Source organism: Epinephelus lanceolatus, chromosome 11 (assembly GCF_041903045.1).
Source record: "Epinephelus lanceolatus isolate andai-2023 chromosome 11, ASM4190304v1, whole genome shotgun sequence".
Lineage (NCBI taxonomy): Eukaryota > Metazoa > Chordata > Actinopteri > Perciformes > Serranidae > Epinephelus > Epinephelus lanceolatus.
This window is the reverse complement of record NC_135744.1, coordinates 29,640,479-29,664,598: the sequence shown is the minus strand read 5'-3', so window position 1 is coordinate 29,664,598 and position 24,120 is coordinate 29,640,479. Positions and strand designations below refer to the sequence as shown.

Below are 24,120 nucleotides of genomic sequence, written 5' to 3'. Positions count from 1 at the left end.
GAATGATAAGCGCAGCAAATTATTTATAAGCACGCAGACTTTCTTTTCTAATGGATGAAAGAAACCAGTCGCTGAAAAGGAAATAAATGAGTCAATTTTAAAACAGTTTCTATAATATCTTTGGAACTCTTTAACTCAATAGCAGAATGACTCACAGAGTTTGATTATGTCTTGGCTCAGACGTTTGAAGCCATCCAATGAATGTAAATGGGATAATCCGGTTTTACATTGCTGGATTCCCTGGAATTTCTCGAAATTGGAGGAGCTGTCTTTAAAGTTGAAACTCATTGTACTATAACTTTACCTGATCCTCTCTTAATACATCTCACCTGCTTTGGAAGGTGATTTGAAAGAACCTAAAAACAAACAATCACAAGCTTAAAGTGACTGTCACCACGGCCACAAATGGAGGTTAATTCCTTGACCTTTTTTGTTGTTGTCAAGCTGTCCAGCAAAGTTTACTGATCAAGGCAGAATTACAAGGTAATACATCAGCATGCAGCACAGACACACATACACACACTAACACGTCCCCTGGCTTTAGGAGAGGATTCTCTTTATCTGTCTGCATTCAGGAATTTACTGTCACTCACTTCTCCAAGGGGCCAAACTCTCCTATCTTTATCCTCTTCATCTCTCCCTTCTCACACTGTCAGTCTTAGATCTTGTTGGATGTGTTTTATTCATTTTCCATTCTTTTACACCGCTCAGCACCCATGTTCATTATATATTTCATTCTTTAGTGTTATTTTTGTCTGTCTCGCCGCCTGTCCTCTTTTTCCTCTCGAGGTACAGTCTTAATATTTTGCCCTCCTGTCTCGCTGAGTTTAATCTCAAAGCACGCTGCGGTTTATTGTGCCGACTGTCGACTCTGTCTCAGGCATCAGGATTGGGTTTTACTGTCACACCCTCGCTGTCTTTTCCTGCTGTCTGCACCCGCCTGCCGTGTTTGTCTGTCAGCGCCGGCGCTGATGGATCTCTCTGTTGTAGGCTTACAGCACATTCTGCAGTTGTGAATGTCGCTCGCGATGATCTGCATCTCATTAGAGCGCCGAGATGAGAGTGTGAGACTTGTTGAGGAGATTTTTCATCATGTTAATGATCTTTGATTCTGTATCTCCTCTGCGCTTGACAGCCGACGCTTGACATGTAAACACACGAGCATGACCAAACACCCTCTAATCTTAAGAATAAACAAAAAAAAAAATGGATCTTTTAAACATTTATTTTGCTACTGAAATGTTCTGATTTACATTTTTGGCTATAAGAACGCATTACTCCCAATTACACCTTTTTTTTTCACACAATTTTTTAAGCACTTTTTTAAATCTAATTTTCACCCTGTCCTTCCTCCTCCTTATACGGCGCATGATTTTCTCTATACAAACAGTAGGAAAGTTACAATTCAGCTCACATAAAATCTCTTTACGGCCTTTGTAAGTCATCCTCATTGTCTTTCTTTCCTGCTATATCATTTTTAATCGATCTTAATAGACCTTTAATTTATATCTGAGTCATGTGACCATAACAATGTAAAGTGATGCATTTTTCTGTTCATGTTGCAGTAGAGAAATACACAATGCTACGGAGATGTTGTGAACTCTGCCTTCTTTTTTGTATTGTGAAACCCCTCTAATAAAAACCATATATCTCAAAGTAAACACTTAGAAAGCCACTGATGTAAAAAGGAACATTTTCTGGCAAAGTAAAATTTGGTTTTAAGGAGTTGGAGCGGATAAAGCAGGGAAATGAGAGCAGAGGGAGAAAATAAGGGGGAAGGAGTAACCAGAGATTTCAGTAGCTAGTTTATCATATCCGTGCTTAGACACAGTTTGCTCTCAGGAGTGCCAGTAACTGTCCTGAGATACATTAAACTCATCCCTCTGTTAAATATTATATTGGTGGCATGGGGAGACTTGTGCTGAAGCTGGAGCGATAGGCGTGCTGGAGTTGTGCCTCTGTGATGAGCATGAAAAAAATCCTGCAGAACAAGTGCTTTTAGGAGTTATCATTCGTCTGACAGACAGTACGCACACACAGACGTACAGGCGTTTACAGGCGTGTGTGTGTGTGTGTGTGTGTGCACACGCATGCACAACTGCAGACGCACACATACACCTCAAGGAAGCATCCATTTCTTTGTCCCCGAGCCTTTTCCCTTTAAGCTACGCCCAGGGTCGTATACGGCTGTCTTTGTAGACATCAGTGAAAAACCTCACGGTTATTAAGTGTATCACAAGAACTTCAAAGGGATGAGGATTCTCTTCCCCAGATGTCAGTTTCTCATGGTTTCATGTGCAGGGTCGCTTAAGGTGTTTTAGCAGCACAGTCATGCCTGATGGCTATTGAATTTAGGGAGGAAACATTATTCTGTTGCATGCAACTTTTATCTCTTAAGGTGGCTGGGGGGGGGGGGGTTATGTACGTGCCCTTCACTTCCTGTGTTGCCTAAAGACACACACACACACGCACAATCACGTATACAGTGTATAATACTCCTACACCACATTTGTCTTTCCATTTGGTTTGGTTTGATGCCCTGTGAAGTGATTGATCAAACGCAGTGGCTAGTGGAAGTAATTACCTACATACATGTAAAGCGGCAGTCCAGACAGTCAAAATGCACTTGATCCTGGTAAATTAACAACAAAGAGAGCTCACACACATTGGTTTAAACTCGCCCTCGAGTTGAGCAGCATTTTAAATACTTGTGTTTGCCCAGGGCCACGAATTCCTGGTCAGCCTACTGATATCTCACCACACCTCAGGAGGTTTCCACTATCATGCTGAATGCCTTGGGCAAAGTGTAAATGTAGTGGGATACACACATGAAATACGCACACACACACACACACACACACACACACACACACACACACACACACACAGACACTAATGGCTGCTAAAAGACCTGTAAAATGGCCTGATTTCAGTCTGATATATGCACGGACACACACACACACACACACACACACACACACACACACACACACACGCTCCTTGTAGAAGAAACAGCTGAGTGCAGAACCCATCACAAACTTTATGATCCTCTTTGCCACTAGTTGCACACATGCCAAGCCTTCCAACGTTTGTACAGTGACTGCCACACATCTGTCAGGATGAACTAAAAGGTATTGAAACATCCTGAGGGGGAGTGAGATATTTGTATTTTTCTCAACCATCACAATTTATGTAGAGAGGTACTCCTGTCAGATGGATGGTGCGTGGGCTCCTATTACTACAAGAATACTGCTGCTAGTCTATTTTAGCAGAGTGTCACAGCGCTTCACATGCTACATGCTTTGTAAAAAGGAACTCGTTGCCAACTGAATAAATAGCAGATTTAGCGATTACTCCCTAGTCCAATGTTTCTCGAAAGTTTTCCATGGTGAGAGAGAGATCATCGGGTTTGTTGGTTGCCAGTTGCACTGGGAGTTGGGGACTCGTATACAAAGAAGTACAGAAGGCAGATGGAGATGTAACAGTGAAGGAAGGGCCACACCGCCAGCAGTAGAATAAATGTACTGAGCAGCAGACGGCATCGCCTCGCTGTGAAACATTTCCTTTGATTTGGGGTGTGAAGTCTCAGACATGCACACACATACACAGTTGAAACTCAAGAAAGTGAAGACAGCCCTGATTTTTTAGGACTGAAGCGAAGCCTTTAATCTCTCATTTGTTTTCGATCAAAAAATAAAGTCAGATAAAAAAAAAATCTACACTAAATGTCATTTTAACAGCGTTGGCTGTGACGGTACATGCTCCAGCAGTCTCTTTTATCAAAAACACTACAGTCCACCACAAAGACAGGTGATCTCATACAGAATAGGCATTCTCTCTTCATATTTCACTACAACACACACTTCACTACCACACATACACACACACACACATTTACACTTGCTTCACACATCCACAAAACCTGTGAATGATAGTTCCACCTTTAAGTGTGTGTACTCCACATAAATGGGAGTTATGTTTATTGGACAACTGTGAGTCTCTGTTGGAAAAGAATTTGAAAAAAGCATCTGACCTGAAGATTTAATGTGGCAATTTTGAAATTGCGGTCGCTGTCAGGTTGCAGAATGAGTGCTCTATCCATATTTGCTATGTGCAATGGGTGGCTATTGACAGACTGTATAATGTATTTATCGCCTGAAGATTTCAGTCCTATTTCTTTATCATGCCAAGAAGGAAAATAATTGTGTGGCTGTGCAATATGTTTGAAGTTGACACTATTAAAAGGAACACTATGCAGGATTTTTATGATACGAAGTAATCCCTCTCAGTCCTCACTTGTGGTGCAGTTATCTGCAGAGACTCTGCCCTCTGCCTGTATTTTCTTATTATTCCTCTGTTCCGGTGATAGCCTTGGCTGGAGACATTAAGTTTTCAGGTTTGGCAAAAACATCCACTTTGACTCAGCGATGAACAAATTTAATTTTGGTGGTCAAACGTCAAAGGTCAAGGTCACTGTGGCCTCATTTGTCTTATTCTCATTAATGCTGTTTCCAAGAAACCCTTGAGGGAACTTCTTCAGATTTGGCATAAATGTCCACTTGGACTTTTGTTGTTGTTGTGGTGGTTGGGCCATTCCTGGGCACAGTGCATGGGTAAGGTTGGGACTGTATGAAAAGGTAACGATCAGGTGTCAGAGTAGTATGCATCCAAGAGAAAGCCAAGGAAATCGCAGACAAATGTCTGGGGAATCTGGGGTTGGCTTTCAATTTCACTTTTGAAACTGAACTGAACTTAGAACTTAATTTATCCAGAAGTAAATTCTTGTGCTAGAGAATGCTTCAAACTACAGTAACACTAAGTACAGTAACCACAATCCAACGTCCACTCCCAGTAACAACCAGAACAACCAGTGGGTTCCCGGGTCAGGGTCACTCACTGGGCCCAGTTTTAGAACAATAGAGTATTAAATATCTGGCAAAATATACAAGATAGAAGTGTTCTTAAGGAGCAAAAGCAAAAACTAGTACCTGATAGAATTCAAGAGTTACCAAAAATGAACCACACTGGTGGAAAAAAACAGACACGATAATCAATGTTATATCAAATATGATATGCAATTAGAAGTAGGATTGCACATGATTGACAAAATGATATTGGACTACATAGACAAGTGATCATGATACTGAAGAATACTATTGCATACAATAACCTACAAAATAGCAGAGCTACAAATACCAGTAAAGTGGTCATAATAGTGATGAGGTTGGTTGGTGTTATAATGGTAGTTTCTGCTACATGCCAAGAAAAGCCTAGTTCTTGCTAGGCTGTTATACAGTATGAGAAACATTATCTGTAACACATTTTTTTGTGTAAACTTTGTCTTGTCCCTTTGCTCACAAACTGTCTCGTGTCAGTTCAAGGGGCACCCAAATGCAGACTAACAGGCCAGTCGAGGTTAACAAAAAGCGAGCTTTAATACAGCCCATAAAAAACATCCAGGTACAGCAGGTTACTGAAAGTCCAAATGAAAGCAGAAAAAAAAACTAAACTGAAAACCAACCCAGAAAAATACGATGAACTCAGGTAAAAAAAAAAAATCCAAACACAAGACATCAGGCAGGATACGGAGCATGGACAACATCAAGAACACACGGACGAGCACAGGATGAATACAGGCAAGAATACAGAAATGCCCACAGACGAACTAACAAAGAACAAAAGGAAACACACAGGTATATATACACAGAAAACCAATCACAAGAACGAGACACAGCTGAGGGGTATTCCAAGTAGGAGGTTCAACAAACTCTGAGTCTAATCCTGAGCTGACTTACCCTGAGCCGGGAAACTCTGAGTATCCAGTTCCAGAACAGCTGATTTGAATTAGTTCAGTCAACTCTGAGTAGGTACACTCTCCCTGCGTTCCAAATTGCATACTTCTCCTATATACTTTTAGTATGTACTGCAGCTGCCCTTAAAAAGTATGTAGTGTAGTATGCAGTGTGCATGCAGTATGCATACTATTGGGACACACTACATCCGCCATCACATTGCTCCCTGAACTCCGACCCTCTTGCTCACTTCCGCCGCCGTCCGTAGCGCCACATTTGAATATTTTATGTTGTTGTACTTCGGAGATGCAGCAAATCTCCTCTCGTCGAGCCCGCCAGAGTCTTGCATACTGTCGGAGGTGCCGGAGAGCTCTGTTGCTGTTATGTTGTCATGTATGTTGTTGTTTCTAATAAACAGTCCCAAGCCTATTATTAGTGACCTGTCTATTGAACTAGTCACCAGTAGGCATATTAACCCCTTCACACACAGCTCTCTGTTGCTGGCAGATGTTTGTTGTTAAATATATTTACAGCTATGCAGCTGCTGGCACAATATTCTGTCTGCACGTGAAGCAGCCTTACATTCACATTACTTTTATTTGTAGTGTAACATACCTGCACATTCTTACTACATTACTTAATATGTGTTTGACTTTTACTATTCATATATTTACTAGTCTATACTGCTCATACCTGGCCCATAGTGTATTCATATTTAGTCATATTCATTCATTATTTATACCACACTTACACCACTGCCTGTACTGGTAGAATCTTCTATATTGTAGTCATAGTTGAACCCTAACACTGATTATACTATAATCACAATAAAGTTGAATGTTGTAACCGTGTTCTTGCAAAACTGTATGATATGTGACAGTATATAATCAGATCATTGCAGTCCTAATATGTAGTGTCTTAGTATCTCAAATTAAATAAACCATGTATGAAAGGAAGTGTGGGCGTTGGTTGTACACGCAGCTCAGTGTGACGTAACTTCCGCTGCGCAAAGGATTGTGGGTCAGAATGGCCAAAGAAGCATGCTGACATGCATACTGTGAAATGTGACCGGATGTAGTAGAACATCCTGGTACTTTTGGCATACTGCATCTGACATACTATGTATTGGGACACACTAATTCTTTTTCTGGCATACTAAATAGTATGGTAGTATGGGTATTGGAACGCAGGGCTTGAGTTAAGCAAGTGCACAACCACAATAAAAAGCCATCATCAGTGGAGCCCTGATACCTCGATTCACCGTGACAACCGGAGAGAAAAAGCGATCAACAACACCGCTAAAGCTGCCAAGGAGAGAGAGGCGGCATTTGAAATTTAGCAAGCAGGATCCTCTTTGACAGGATGCTGCCTTAGTGGATAGAGCAGGCGTCACATATATGTGGCTTTTCCCGCAGTGGCCCGGGTTTGACTCCGGCCTGTGGCACCTTGCTGCATGTCACTCCCTTTGTCTCTCTCCCCCTTTCATGCTTAACTGTCCTGTCAATTTAAGGCAAAATGCCCCCCCCAAAAATATTAAAAAAGAAGCCTTGTTAATTTGACTTATTTGAAATTTGAATCCTTTATAAACTATCATGCCCAATAACCACCCCCCCCCCCCCACCACCCAGCAAAAATCTCACTCTGAATTGACATCAAAACTTGAGAGCTCTGCCATTAATTTACATTTAACCACACTTAATTAAAATCATAGCATCGTAGCAGGAAAAACACACTTGAGAACATCTTAAAATGAAATATAAAAACATCATTCAAACAGGTAAGGCATATTTGACTTGGCCATGACTGTACCTTTCTTTAGTTTTATTCATATTTGATTTATTAAACAAAGTAGCTAAAATTCATTCAGTGGCTATGTCATTGTGTACTGTAGGCCACTAATATCATATAAAAAGCTACCGTTCACAAAAAAACGTAGCGCGATGCACAACATTTGCTCTGATGAGAGTGCACGTCCGTGGTGTGTCAGATTTGATATGTGTGGCCGGTAAATGATTGAGCCTAATGTAAAAACGGTACAGTTCAACAGATATTCTTTGGGGAATGACAGCACATCTAAACGGGGTCTGAAGATCCTCTCCCAGCGTCAGGCATTTTGAATTAATTCTGCCTCGATATCGATCAGATTTCCTACATACAGACAACCCATGTCCGTCTGCCAGCTTGCTTCAGGCTCGGCAGTAGGGAGGAGACAGGGTGAACTCAGGGTTTCTTAAAGAAAACCTGCCAGCAAGCTTAGGTTCACAGAGTGATTGTGGTGATTGACTCAGAGTTTGACTTATCTCTTTTTCTGGAACTGAAAACCCAGAGTTTCCCTCATTTCAGGGTTAACATACTCAGAGTTTTCACTAAGGCCTAGTCCACACGAGCACGGGTATTTTTAAAACCAAACTTTTTTGGCCTCCAGTTTTTAAAAAATCTGCATCCATACGAGCGGTGTAATAAAAATACCTCCGTCCACATGACACCGCATTTTCCACTATCAAGCAATGTAATACGCATGCCAAAGCAGTAGGTGGCGATTTAACTCCTAACTGTAAGGGCATTGTAGCCAATCAGAAGGCAGTAAAACGTCATTACCGGAAAAACAACAACAAGCGTACTATTATGCAGCAGGAGCACTCTCTGTAATAGCACACTCTTGCGCCTCTGTTGCTGGATGTGGTCGAGTAGCGTTAGTTGTATGATACAGCCACAAAGTGCTGATATGCTGCTAAATAGCAGCAGTATTTTGTTTAGGTCCATCCTCAAATCGTCTCTCGCACACGCTGGATCGGGTAATAACAGAGCTGTTTTCTGTTTACGTCGCACACTGTGACATCATACAATGGAGACGAGACAGAATAACTGCGGTTATCCTGTCCACACATGACTGCTAACACCGGACTTTTCCAAAAAGTTCACCATGGACTCTGGTTACAAATAACTCCGGTTACAGGGGCCCAAAACTGCGGTTACATGTGGATGAAAGGCCAAACCGTGAGCAAAGAGTCATAGTTTTATAAATACCTGCGTTGGTGTGGACAGCCCCTCAGAGTTTTCACTAAACCCGCTTTCTGGAATACCCCTCTGGAGTAGGAGGACATGGGCAAAAGGAGGGAACTGGAGATTGGCTATCAGCAAGGGTGGCGCAAACAAGACTAATACAGAAAAGATGTGAAGGGAAGACTCTGGGAACAGGGAAGGACTAACGAGACAGGTGTGACAGAAAACAGGCAGGAAAGCACACAAAGACAGGAAGTAAAACTAGACACAACACATGAGGAGAGAATCTACAAAATAAAACAGGAAGTCCATAATATAAACCCAGGATCATGACACAAACCGATTCACCCAGATCAGTTTGTCTCAAATCTTATACATGACTTTTGCTCAAGTCAGAATCACATCAGACTCTTATTTACAAAGCCAAAAATAACTTTAGCTCCACTTTGGCTTTAACACTCACATCTCTTGACTTCATAGCCACAAGTAGGTCAGTAGCACTTGCTTTGATGTGCTTTTGAGCAAATGATTATACCTTCACATGCAGTTTCTGCTTGGGGTCAAGGATATACATAGTATCTCTGAAAAGAAAAGGTTTGATTGAGAAAATCTGTGAGGCTTACTGTGATATGAGAGCTTGCTCTGATTCTCTTTGTACAAAAAATAACTTTTATTTAAAAGCAAATAGAGTTCCCACTTCCTCCGTTTTGTTTTTAGAATCCTGCAGTGCATTTTGTTTGATCGGTAATTGCACTGCAGCATTTAATTTGTCTCTGTTAGAGCTACCCAAGGGGATATTTTGAAAAGTTATAGAAAACTTTCAAAAAAAGTAGTAGTAATAATAAATGAGACTGAATAAATGTCAAAATGCCTTCATGCAGCATGCAAGCAGCAACATTAGCATTCACTTAGAGTTGCTTTTCTGGTCACCTGAGGAATATTCCAATACTCACTTCACTTATTGCTCTGGTTAGGTCTCCACTAACTTCTGGGAAATATATTGCTCAGCTTGCTCCTTGGCAAGTGACGTAAATGAGAGCATTAAGACTGAGTCATGAGGTGATTTTTGGGCCAAACACCAAAACAATGAGCTAAAAGAGGCAAAAAATGGAAGCTTGCTTGACTGCATTGTTCAGACTTTACCGACTCAACTCTGTATCTTAGACAGGAGCTGAGTCTCTACTCTTTCAGACCATGTGGACCCTAACAAGATATAATGGTGTGGATGACATGCGGCATCCTCATGTTCACTCACAGCACTGAACATATATGGTGACAAGCCCCTTTGTGACTATAAAATGGTCTCTTCTGCTGACAGTGATTATTCTGTAAAGTAGATCCTACATCACAAGGCAGCATCAAACTGAAGCATCAAAGTTTTTCTCTGCAGATTTCTCAGAGTGCCCTGATCCTTGAAATCTTCTGTGCAGAAACTATGATCCCTAATTGGTTCAAAACAACCCTCATGGTGAGTTTTTTGTTAGGAAAGCCTTTGAAAGGGGGTGTAAAGTGAATTTAGCTCTATTGAGGATGATTTCAAAGCTGCTTTTTTGTACGGTCAGCACATGTGAGAGGTCTTTTATCCCTTCCGAAAGGCTGGAGGAATGAGACAATCTGAAGCCCTCTGACTCAGATCCCTATTGGCTGCGCACAGCTCTTCACCTTCAGTGGGAGGTCACACAGAAGGACTGAAACACACACACAAACACAAACGCACTAAGATCTTAGGCAGCTTATGCTGCATTTACTATCAGGGAGCTGGGATGAAAGTGAAGGTTGCAGTGAAGTTGGGACTGGAAAGTTGTGTGTGTTTGCGTGGGTGTGTGTGTGTGCAATTTTGTATTTGCGACCGCTAAGTGAGCCTGAACTTGGCCCACAGGCTTTTTGGAGGATACATGAGCTCTGATTATATTAGCTGTGTCCTCACCTCAGCATGTTGTTGCAATGTCTGCCAAGCCAGAAAGTGTTGAACTTTTCACCTCTGCTGCGTTTTAGCACCACGTTGGCATAATATATTAGAGATATAATCCAACAGAGAGCTGAACCTGTATATGCACTTAGTTGCGCAGGGTATCATCTCCATGCTTTATGGTTCTATTTATGATATCTTATTGATCGGGATGCAGAAATACTCTTGTTTTATTTGTTATCAGCGAGTCAGAGTGCAGGATTAGTAACAGAGTAGCACCACCTTTTTTGCACGATGAGGTTTGAGTAACTATGCTGCCCTGCTTTCTTTATGACCTCTACAGTGATGGAGGTGATGCGCTGGGCTGCGTGTGCTTTTAACAACCTTACTGCTCCAGCATTTAAGAGGCATAAATTACTTGAAAGAACAAACAGCTTTGAAATTGTCCTCAATAGAGCCAAATGAGATTTCCTTTCCGACAGCCTACACATTACGTTTGCGCAAACAGTCCTCCACCTCTGCATTTCCTTTTGCCAGTAAAACACACACACTTAGGCATTTAGTTTAGCACTCACAGGAATACCTTGCATACTTATTCATTGTTTAACGCACACAAAAGCAGAGACAAAAAAAAAAAAAACCTTCCCACCTCCACTTCTTTTATTCAAGTTTTACAATGCTATCTCATTATTTCCTTTCATTATCGCAGAACTCAATCCCTTTCCCTTGCAGGTGGGTAAATTAGCTACACAAAGCAGCATCCTTCCTGTCTGCTTGTTGAAGTGGCAGCTATTGAGTAGTTCTATTAGCCTAGCACTAATATGACCATTTACTCTGCACACTAATCCATAACAACACAGATTGGCTGGCATGCTTCAAATCCCCAGGATGATGTGCACTAGCGGGAAGAAAACACTGTTTAACAAGTTGAAATTCTCAATTTAATTATAGAGTGCATGAAAAGACTGTTGGATAGAGAAAGGTACAAAATTGTGTAGTTTCATTTTTTATGAATCTGTAAATATTCTGCAGCAGATGTGTTGTGAACATTTGGACTGCGCATTGAATATAATTAAAACACTTCTTCTTCATTACAGTTTTACGGTAATTGCCCCCTTGGGTCACAGAATTTCCCCCTCATAGTTTCCTTTCCAGTTTTTACAGAATATTGAACTCAGCATCTGGTTGTTAAATAGGCACAGCCGCACCCCAACACATACTGTATTTCCACACTGACAGTGTGTTCACACTTCCAAAGGGTTATGTAACAGAGCTGTATGCGACACTCAGAGCATATCTGTGATTGAGAGTCTGAGCTAGGATTGTCTGCACATGACTTTCAACAAGGAGGTGGCAGAGCCGGTGGCTAGCAGCTATCAGTGCATACAGTGCAAACAGTGCTAACAGCGGCAACGGTGCTGACAGAACTAACAGTGTTAACGTGGAGGTGAACCAGAGGGTGAGCATTACACTTCCATGACGCCAGACAGCATTATAACTGCCAAATGAGCGCAGTACAGAGCGGCAACAATTAACTAACAAACGGAACACACACAGGGACTCATATGCACTCACATGCACACGTGGCCTGACCGTCTACCACAACAACAAACAGAGAAGCTCGGATCACAACACACACAGAGGGAGTGTCATTGTTTGCTGCTATAGAGCTATAGAGTGTCCCAGGAATGGGTCATAAAACCTGGAAATGAGTTAGCATTTTAGCACTAGGGTTTCCCTTGTCTCAAATTCAATGGGTTTTTCTGAATGAGTTTTTGGTTGAAACAAGGTCCAAGGTCCAACATGGCTTGTTGTAGTGGTGACATTAAATCATGTGACTGTAGTGTTGTTTATTTATAGCCTAACATTTTTACTTCTGGCGATTGCATTTAGGATTCAGTAATCATAAAGTTGTGTTAATTTATGAAGATTATTTTTCTGAACAAAATGGGTAAGCATCATAAATGTTTGTTAGCCATCGAGCTTATTTTCTGCAGTAATCCAAAATGCAATGGAAAATTCCATGGGCTTTTTGACGAGGGAACCAATACAATGGTAACTTCAGAAAAACGTCAATCCTGGAGCACTCTATTAATGCTCTGAGTGTTGTACACTTTTTTTTTAAAGCAACAAATTTGGCCATTCAAGTAAGTATGAGGGACTTTATTTTCATGAAACAAAAAATTGTTCACAATCAGGACTAACAAAATATGTTCTTATATATTTTGTCCAGGTGGGAACAAGCTCAAAGGACAGCAGTTCCGTCTGGACTGGTCCTGGATCTCTCTGGAGAAAGAGTACTACGTGGTGGACGAGGAGGACAAGTTCCTGGAGGTAGTGCTCAGGCGGAGAGGATATCTGGGAGAGACTTCTTTCATCAGTAAGTCTTTTTGCTCTCAGTCTGTCTTACTTTCTTATCCAAGAGGACATCCAAGAGGCTTTGTGTTTGTAGCCGTGTTAGCAGGTTGCCTCTAGTGATCTGTCAGCTGGTCGATTAGTGCACCACTTTGGTCTAGACTGAAGTATCACAAATAACAACTGCCAAGTTCACTCCAACAACATTTGGCGCAGACATTCATGGTCCCCGGACAATAAATCCCAAATACTTTGGTGATCCCCTGACATTAACTCTAGCGCCACCATGAGGCTGACATTTTTTGGGTTTAAGTGAGATTTCTCAACAATAAACAATATAACTTTGATGATGACCTGACTTTTCGTCTAACGGTATCATCACGTCAAAATTTAAATTGGTCTAATTATTAAACTGATGCCATTCCCATCAACCTCAGCTGTACTTTGTCATTTGTACTAATTTGCAAATGTTAGCGTGCTAACACACTAAACAAAAATAGTAAACATAGTAAACTTACAGCTGCTAAACATATTAGCATAGCATATTAGCATCTTCATTGCATGTTAGCATGCTGACATTAAAATGTAGCTCAAAGCACCACTGTTTGAGTACAGTCTGGTAGGCTCTGAGTCTTGTTTTAAACTGACAGTCTCTACTGTCTCCTTTTCTATAGCATTCATTTAAAAGTTCATTACCTACTGTTAAAGGGGTAGGTCAGAGGTTTTGAAGTGCGGTTGTATTAGATACTTAACATTAGTCAGTGTATTACCTTCAGTAGATGGTGGCAAGTTTGGAGAAGCAGGCAGGAGTACAGACAGAAGCTCAGCAATGTACCGTTGTGGATTGGGGTAACAAGCAAAACCTATTTTAGCAGCTGACAAAAGATCTATTAGTTAAAGTGTTTTAGGGCTGCAACGATTAGTCGACTAATCGATGACTAATCGACTATCAAAATAATCGGTGACTATTTTAGTAGTCGACTAATCGGTTTAGAAAAGTACTATAAAAGTACCCCAAAATACTCTTATTGCAGCTTCTTAACTCCAAATATTGGCAGCTTTACACACTCTCCCATGATGGTCAACTTAAACCCTTTGGCGTGAGTACGAAACAAGAAATTAGATGACATAATTTGGGGGTTTGGGCGAGACAGACCGACATTTTTCAACATTTTAACACATTTTTCGATAAAATGATTAGTCGACTAATCAAAGAAATAATCGACAGATTAGTCGACAATGAAAATAATCGTTAGTTGCAGCCCTAAAGTGTATGCTAGACTGAGAATATTTTCCCTGCTTACTTTGCCATCAGACAGCCTGTTCCTTTGGCACTACATTTTCTTGCCATTACAATTTCCGTATTCCTACGCATAAGCACAGCTGTGACGCACACTGTATTACGTGGCAGATCAGGTGTTTGGGTCAGACTTTCAGTGGTTTATGAAAGAACCAAGAAAGTCAAAAAAATGAGTGATTATGACAGCAACAAAATGCCATTTACTGTGGAGAAAAGAGGATACCTTTATGAGCCAGACTATAGAGAAGTACTTTTGCGCAGGGAGACTAAACAGGCTGAAAGAGAGAGATGTGCAGGAATACATAAGTTATACATTTTAGAAAATATAGTGCCAAAGGAAAGGGCTGTTGGATGATGAAAAAGTGGTGAAAATATTCTCACTGTAGCGTCCACTTGGACTGACAATTGTTGCTAAACTGTAGGTAATACACTGACTATAGATGAGTACATCATATAACCCCAATTTAAAAAAAAAAAATCTAAACTAACCCTTTAATATTAAGTTTTTGGCTTTATGTTTCTCTTTCTGTGTGTAATAGACATAAGAGAAAAAGTGCACAGAAAAACATCAAAGTGTTAATGGAATCCAGGAAATAACACACAACCAGGATCTTATTTGTCTACTTTTTTGCCTGCATGATGATGGGTAGTGTGCCCAATTTTGTCATTTGCTTGACTTCAGAGCTTTATGTACCTATAATTCACCTAGAGTGCTGCTCTCCACAACACATACAGACCAAACACAATCTCCAACAGTTGAAGGGAAAAAAGAAATTGCAACATTTCCTTTCAACACAGACTGTAACCAGATTTATCCTCAAAGCCAAAGTAATTTTGTTTGGCCTTGAGTCATTTTGAAGTTTAAGAAAAGAGTTTTTTGTTATGAGTTTGAGGAGGCTAGATGAGATAGCTGCAAGGTCAATGTGGTGCCCTGGATGTAACTATTTTTTTAAGCAGCCCATACAGGAAAATAATGTCAAAAAAAGTCATTTTGCTACCAGTCTGTTTGTGTAGCAACATGCAATTTTCCTTGATCTTCAAAGTTCAGCTTTATTTGTCCCAACTGGGCAAGTGGTTTGTCACAGTGGGAACAAGAAATAGGCATCAAAAGGAGTGCTTGTCAAAATGCAATAAAAATGCATTCCATTGAGCATGTGGATACAACAAAGTCCAAAAAAGGAAACTCTGAGAGCATAAATACTGGTAAGCTTACCAAGATTAGATCAGGTAATTGATCAAATAACATCACTGATATCATTAGTGTCACAATTAGCAGCATTGTCACCCCATCATCTCCTCATTTCCACGCAAAGCAAAGCTGTAGATATGACTGATTGGTGATCTGTTTCTATGTCATCGGCTTAGAGGTTCCTAATGGCTCCGACACACCAAGCTGACACTCAGCTGTTCAGCAGTGTATGGTAACTGCTGCCTTGCAGTTTGACTGGCACTGCTGGCTCCCAAAGTGCCCGTTTGCAGTTGGCCAGTTTCTCTTGTCCCAGTGTTATTTGGAATAGAAAAAATTGATCACTTAAATTACATTCTCTCATGCACACCAGCTCGTCGTTGGTTGAGGTCTTCACAGCTGCGTTTTGCAGTGTGTAGCACAAATTATGACAATAGATGGGAGCTGAGGCGAGCTGATGCGTCAGTCAGTCTTTGTCGAGCTGTGTTATGTACGTGGGTTTGATGCGTCAGGGCTTCAAACTGCAGTGTAAAAGGAAGGGTGGGGAAGAGGCTGAGATGACATTATAGGAATGCTTCACCCAAGGAATGATCACTTTCAGATCAATTACTCATTCTGTGCTTTGCAGAAACTGTGAAGAAAACTTTGTTTCTCTGGTATGTCTTAATGGTGAACAAAGGATCCAAAAATGGAGAAAACTCTTGAGGAACTGACCTTTCGCTAAGCCCCACCCCTTTGTGATGGTCCAACAAGCTGTTGGAGTAAGCATGGAGCCCACACTGTAACTAACTGCACTCCCTGAAGAAATAATATCATATTTTTGGAAACATGAAACAGTGATTCCAGAGAGAAGCAGACAGAGGGGTCTACAGTCTGTGTTTGAAGGATATATCTAGGATGTCAAACTGACTCAGCAGCAACAACAGGTTAAAAAGACAAAGATAGTTAGAAGCTAAAGCCGAACTATAGGCTACAGATCACAGTGTAAAAGTGAACCACCACATCACTGCTGATCGCCACACAAGACAAAGAATATAAAGGGAAACTTTGCTGATATTGAACCAGCTGTGTGGCATCGCAGTGTGTGCAGATGAACGGTGTTTGGCTTGACCCTTGTGCCGTTGCCAGCACCTGGACCTCTGCCATTGGATGGGCAGGGATCATCTGCACATAATGCGATGACACCGAGCTGGTTGAATAACAGCAAGTTTCCCTGCTTCCCTTCACTGGTTCCTGTACAGCAGGGTCGGTCTTTGTTTCACTGTTATAATCATTAAAAAGCAAAAGCAGCATGTGTATACATTTGTGCCCCAGGCACAACATTTAGCTCCAAATCCACAAAACCAGCCTGAAAATGAAGGAAATCTGAAACAACTGCATTAGAGTCAATGGAGCACTAGTCTCTATAAACAGACTCTACATTCAGTGAGCGGAGATCTTGCCTCTTGAAGAAGAGTGGAAGAGCCCTGGTTTCCGTTTTTAGGCTGTTTGTAGTCCGCGTGATATTGACCAATCACGTTTGAGCTGGCTGCAGTTGTTGCCAGGTTAAACGGTCTGTGTGGTGAACTAACGAGGCGGAACATAATTGGCTTCACTGCAAACTCTGAATCCATCGCAATGGTTCAGCATATTTACTTACATATAAACGGAAGTCGGAAACAGAAATTCGCCTCCTCCGCCCAAATCAAACCGGAATGCCAAAAAATCGGGGGTCTGCCCCCAGAGGCTGTATCGCCGTCTGCTGGAAGTCAGATGCTGAATACACCCGATGGGTTCCGAGAATGATGGAGCACAGCTGTGTTGTTGACGGACCCTGGTCTGAGCCCGGGCGCAGGACTTAACGAAGGGTCAAATGAAGTAAATGGTAGGCCACGTATTAGTAAGAAACACAGTCTCCTTTTACTTTAACTCATCAAGAATTTTCTCAATTTTTTGCATCCTCCATTCACCATGGAGGCATGTGAGAAAAACAAACTTTTCTTCATGAATGAAACAATAAGTGGTGTCAAGTATTCCTTCACGATCACACCAAATACCAAATACAAATACTTAAGTGTTCTGTTGACATCATGAAACCTGCTCATCAGTCTGTTCTTGGGAAGATTAGTCAGTTTTCTGAGAAGAAAAAAAGCCATTGTGACATTTTTTCCAAATTTTTGCCCTTAAACTTTTGCTTTTCATCCATCACAGGTAATTTTTCCATCTGCCTTAGGTATTGAATGAATGACTACTACTGCATGAAACATTTTACATAAATGCCAAGTGACTAACAATAACTGTGAATCATCTGCAAACTTAAAAATAAAAATAAGCATCATGCTGGCTGCAGCACTCATCACTGTACAAAAGTAGGCAGAGAACACACTGCTGGCTCTGTGTTACTCAAATTTCAAATCCAGCCAGCTACACAAACATCAATGCCAGAGTTTTTAATAAGATTTTTGACCAGCAGATGGAGGTGATTTTTTTGTTGAAAACAACAGCCCAGCACAGTTTTTGGGCTTGTGTCTGAGTGTTTGCGTGGATTTGAAGGTTAAAAGAATGATGATGATGATGTTGTCCCTGAACACTCCTCTCAGCCCAGACTTTGTCATGCTGCAGCTCATTTGCTCTGGGAGAAGCAGCAGCTATAAGCAGCTTTTACTCTCTCACACTTCTCATCATCATTCTGATCCCTTTTAATCGTTGGGTCAGGTGCTTGCATCACAGTGTAGCAGTTTATGTAAGCTTTAAGACTTATCTACCTGTACGCTGGTGTGTGTATGTGTGTGTGAACCTGTGTGTGTGTGATTCCTCTCTGGAAGGTTTTGAGTGTATCTCTTGGGCACACATGAAAGCTTGCGTTCTGACTCTCATCTCTTTGCACAGTTGATGTGTGAGCATCTGGTTATCTCCGACCACACACACAACACATTCACTTTCAAGACCTTCTTTTGAATGAGCAACTAACATGGTACGTAGACACTGTGCTAAAATGCATCAGTGTGAAAGTGCTTTCCTCTTAGCTCGACGTAGCTACGACAGGTTGAGCTGACGCATTTTTATGCGTATGTGCACGGTGTGAAGGGAGATTAAAGACGAGGAACGCTACTTGTAACCTTAAAAAAATGTGTATCATACCCTACAGCACCGAACCAAAGTCACCCTGACAACGGTATTTTAAATAAAATTTGTATGTATGCTTGCATGAACTGTATGTATCTCTGTTTGTGTGTTTATAAGCCCGGTGTGGATCTGTTCAGGCACTGATGATGAAATACAGTCTAGTTTACAGCAACACAGAATGAAAAACAGAAAGTGATCGAAGTCTAATAACTTTCATAGATTTCAATTTGCTGGGCTGGTGAACAGAAGAATGGAGCGAATGAACCAATAACAGAGTGGGGACATACTCCAGGTGGACAAAATAGCAGGAACACCATACAACGCAATAAAGCCACGGTAATGGCACCATCGATTGATGTTTGGTGTCAGTTGAACTCATTATAGGGCTGCTTGTGTTGCTGTTAGGTAAATATCTCTTTAAGACTCGGCGTTGGTGAGGCTCTATTTGTGATCCTCTTTGCTAAATTACTTTTCATGTGTTTAGCTCGAGTCTTAATGATTTTTGAGTTTTCTCCTCACCACAGTGTATCATTTTGCAGTGCATGTGAAGGATACACTTGACTGGCCTCTTCAGAAGTTCTCTCATTGTGTCTTGATAACATTGATTGTCAGATAGCTATTAAAGGTGACATGTACTGCGGCTGGTTCTCAAGTTGCTTTGTGACTCTCATTCCTTGTCCTCTGACTGTCATTGCCTTTGAAATTTGGATTCAGAGGGACAGACAAAAGAACAGAATCACATTTTGAGACAGGATATTAAGTTCTCAGAACAGAATCAAAGCTGCAAAGGAAACGTCAACGCTCTTTTAAAAATTCTTAATAAATCATTAACAGATAAACACCTGCTATTCTATGCAAAATTATCTTACTACTTACAAATATTTAAAATTGTCATAATACAATCACATTCATGTCACTACTATAAAATACGAAAAAAACAACAACGACAAAAAAAACAATAACGATGTTGAAACGGTGCAGTTCAAAAGTATTACAACAGAGACACATTTTCCAGCACAGCACTGGATTTGAAATGAAATAATAACTATCAGGTCAAACTGTGAACTCCCAGCTTTATTAAGGCGTTTTGTACACCAACATTGGATCTTTGATTTCCTGCCTGAACCTGATAAAGCCCAATCCCGACCTGCTGGGTTTGTGCCAGTTTGGACTGGGCATAAATTGGGTCGTGTTTGTGAGATTGTGCCGCATATGTCTTTTACCGCACTGAAAAGACTTTAGTTGACTTTAGCTTTTAATAAATGTTGCATTATTGAAAAACTTTTTTTTTTTTTTTTTTTTTTTCAACTGTGGAAATTTGTGTTTTTATTCAGGCCCAGGCCCAAAACCACTGCCATGGTAAGGGCTCCAGTCAGGCTTGGACAGAAGCTATGCGGGTTAATGTAGTAGGGTCAGGCCTGATTTTTGCAGCCTGATCATACCTCTAACCCACATCAGATGAACAGCATATGCACTCCAACCCTGTTTACAACCAATTTGTGGGGACAGAAAATTGTGGAACAATTACATACAGTATCTAGTTGTAAATCATTTGCTGTCAATGACTGTCTGAAGTCTATGGCACACAGATATCAGCAGGCATTTGGTATCTTGCTTGGTGATGCCCTGCCAGCTCTAAACTGCAGCCAGTTTCACTTCTTGTTTGTGGAGGTTTAATCTCTTCACTTTGATCTACAGTATTGAAATGCATCATTAGTTTGATTGAGCTCAAGTGTCTTATTTGGCCAGTTAAAACACAGTTTTACCATAAAACCTGCTTGTTTACCTTTAGTATATTTAGAATCTTGTCACATTGTTTGATAATTGGTTGATTAAATGAAAGAAAACAGTGAAAAATGCTCACCGCAGTTTCCCAGAGCCCTAAAATGACATAATCCGGTTGCTTGTTTGTTCTACCAGCAGTCTAAAATCCATATATTCAATTTACAATCAATGAAACAGAGAAGATCAGCAAATCCTCACGTTTGAGAAACCAGAACCATCAGATGTTTGGCATTTTTACTTATAACGATTAATAAATTATCAAAATTGTAAATTATCAAAATGTTCTGTTGATTGACTAATTGAAAAATATAATGATTTTTTTCAGCTCTACAGAGGGATATGAGTCTGTTCAGCCAATATGGTAAAAAAACACCCTAGAGGCTCAAGCTTGGACTTTAAAGGTCCAATGTGTTGGATTTAGTCAAATCTAGAAGTGAGGTTGTCAGTGAAGATTCTCAGTCATCCAGGTCATGGTAATCGTAAGTACTAATATCGTAGGCAACTGGACTTGCTGGCGTTTCTTGAAGACGTTTCGCCTCTCGTCCAAGAAGCTTCTTCATTCTTTATTCATTCTACCAGTCATTTAGAACTGAAGAAGCGAAACGTCTTCAAGAAACTCAAGCAAGTCCAGTTGCCTACGATATTAGCACTTACGAGTAGAAGTGAGGTTGCTGAAGTTAGACTTCTCCAGTGTGTCCAGGGTGTAGAAATATGGTGGCCGAAGCAAAAATACGAATGGCTTGTCTAGAGCCAGTGTTTGGTTTGTCTATTCTGGGCTAACCCCCCTAAAGCCTGATTTATGGTACTGTGTTGAATCAACGACGTCGCTACGTCGTAGGGTACGGGGCTACGCAGAAGGCTCGCCGTAGCCCCGGCGTAGCCTGACGTACACCTCCCCAAAAATGTAACTGCACGTCGAGGCGGCGCAGACCCAGCGCAGACCGGCAGGGCTGTGATTGGTTTGCTTGGTAGCAACGCATTTCCGGTTCCGTATTTCCAGATTGCGCCATCCCCGCCATCTTTAAACATCTTCTGTTGTGATGTAGATGTTGCAGTATTAAGGCTCATTATGTATATGCCATTATGCTCAATGTTCAATACGGATACGGATACGGCCAGAGCCGTTTGTCCACGCTCCGCTTTCATTTCTCTGTGACCGGAAAAGCCGGAAGCTAAACAAAGAATCAACTAGAGACGACGACAACCACTCAGGAAAGGAACGCAGCCTCCTACCGCTCTGGCGGTGAATTGCACCGCGATGAAACGTTGAGTCAACGCAGGACCATAAATCAGGCTTAACCCTAACCCTAACCCTACTAGCAACATGGCTGACCGCATAGAGGAGACCTGCTTGGTGTGTAGACATATATGGCTCATTCTAGGTTAACAAAAACACAACAATCCAGGTGTTTATAAAGTAATGACAATGTAGTTATGCAAATTACACACCATCTCAAAGCCGATGTGCTGAAGTTAAACCAAAACAATTATTTACATCAGCTTACCAATATTTTTCTCACTCGATGTGCAAGTGTGTGTGTATGAGATATGCTAATGGAGGAAATGAGAGTGTAGTAGGATCAAAGCTCACAAGTAATCCAGAGCTTTAAATGAACAGATACTTCATGATGAAATGAAAAAAAAAATCCTGTACATATAAAAGGAAAAGGAAAACAAGAAAAGCAAAAGAAAAATAAAAAGCCACACAGGATTTCCTGGCAAGGGTAGACACTCTACGTGCTGATAGATGGACAGATTACATTAGATTAGACAGGGAGCGGGGTGAAAAACACCCTGCAATGTTGTCAGAAGTTTGCTGCTGTTGCAAGGGGCTAAGCTGATGAAAGCTGCTGTGGTGCCAGGCAATGGTGGAGGAGAGCTGTTACACATGCTCCATCACAACAGGACGTGCAGGTGGAGAGGATCAGTGAAGGAGGAAAGCAGAGATAAGATCAAGGTTCAAAGATGCCCCCTGCAAAGCAGAGCTCAGGCAGAACAGGGCTGGACAAGAGCACAGGGATCGGATTGGATTCCTCTACCACTGTTTTCAAGCGTACACCTCACTGTCTCGCTTCTTATGAGAGAGATGACTAAGATATCAACCTTCAGCTTAATTCTTCATGGGTGTTTGCCCTCTCCCTCACCTCCTGCGTCTTCTTCTAATTGAGTTCTGTCGCTGTTTCCTGTCTCCTGTGACACTGTCCCACCGACTTGTCCACCCACTTAACCTTCTTTTCTTTTCATCGCTAATCTCTGCTCACCTCATCTCACCATGGAGAGCGTTTGGTCCTTTTGCACCTAACCTGCTTTTCCTCATCAAAGACACCATTTCTCTTCTTCCTCCTCCCTCGCCGCCTTATAGCCCTGGGTCTACGCCATAGGCTGTCTTACATTCTTCCTCCACCCACTCTCCCTTTGTCATTCGCCTTATATCTACCCTCTTCTCTCCTCTCTGTCTGGTGCTGTGCTCGTTCGCTGTCTGTTCTTGCTCTATCTTCTCTTTTCCCACTACTTTGTGTACATTCTGTATGTGGTTGTTGCTACCCATTGCATTGTACTTCAACTGGTTCTTCTCCATCTTTGCCTTTGTTATTTCACATCCTCTTGGTCTGTTCCCCTAAAGAAACCCTCCACTCTCAAAGTCCTCATCCTTGACACATCTTTCCTTTCCTGTCCTGTCCTTCCCTCTCTTCTTCATATCTTCTTTGCTGTATGAGTAATATGAGGAACCCCATGGGGAAACAAGATGGAATTGAATTCTCATTCTTCTTTCTTTTTATTCCTCGCATAAGTCAAAGCTCACTCCTTGAAGACAGTTTTTCCCCTCTCTCTGCTCTGCACTGTCCTTTTCTGGTCTGTCCTTGCTCCGAGAGAGAAATGAAGGATTGTTAACAAGGTGTACATTTCCCAGGTTAATCATCTCCTGTGGGGTGTGACGTATCCCAGCCTCATTATTGTTGCCAAGCAGGGTGGATGGAGTGACAATTTCATTTCACAAGGAGAGAATGGAGCATATTGCCCCCTCTGAACCTCTTTTCTACAGATTTCCTCAGCTGCCTGGATGAGAAATGACCTTTATGGTATAATGAGCATGAAAGTACCTGCAATCATACATTTCATAATGAACTGTATAATTTACATTCAGCCAAACTTAGATTGTTGCGGTATTCGCTTTCAATTGTGAAGCAAGCTACAATACAGAACAGAAGCAAGGAAAGTTTGCAGCTATAAACAGAAATTGTTTGTGTGTGAGTTCGTGTGTGTGTTGTAGAGACACACACACAAGGGACTGTCGCTCTGAGGAACAGCACTGTAGAGATCAAAAGCCCTCGGGTGGGTTTATCTCCACCTGCTGAGAAGAAACCCCAGTGCGACCCCAGGCAACGCGTGTCTCTTCCCTCCGGGGAGTCCAGCAATGGTGACTCAATGAGGCTCCACCCTTTTAAGATCAACACTCCCTCTCTCTTCTAGGCAGGTTTGCGTGTGTGTGTTTGTGTTATTTGATGTGGATCAACTGATCATCAGGATAGAAAGATGAAAAGGATAAGGTAGAAACCATCTGTTATGAGGACACTTTTTGAGTTGCCTGTTATTGCCTTGGCTTCATTGTTAGTGGCAGAGTCTGGTCTTACAGGAATACGTTACCCCCCCCAGGTGACCATTCGTACATCAGTCACTCACATTG

At 41.5% G+C, this 24,120-nt stretch overlaps 1 protein-coding gene across 1 annotated transcript in view; it reads left to right on the top strand.

Annotated features, from left to right (window-relative positions):
• The window catches only part of frem2a (FRAS1 related extracellular matrix 2a), a 78,719-nt gene that overhangs the window by 14,098 nt on the left and 40,501 nt on the right, over positions 1–24,120 (top strand). The window contains exon 3 of the mRNA XM_033650409.2: positions 12,938–13,084. Coding sequence (XP_033506300.2) covers positions 12,938–13,084 — 147 coding nt within the window. The remainder of the gene's footprint in view (positions 1–12,937; positions 13,085–24,120) is intronic.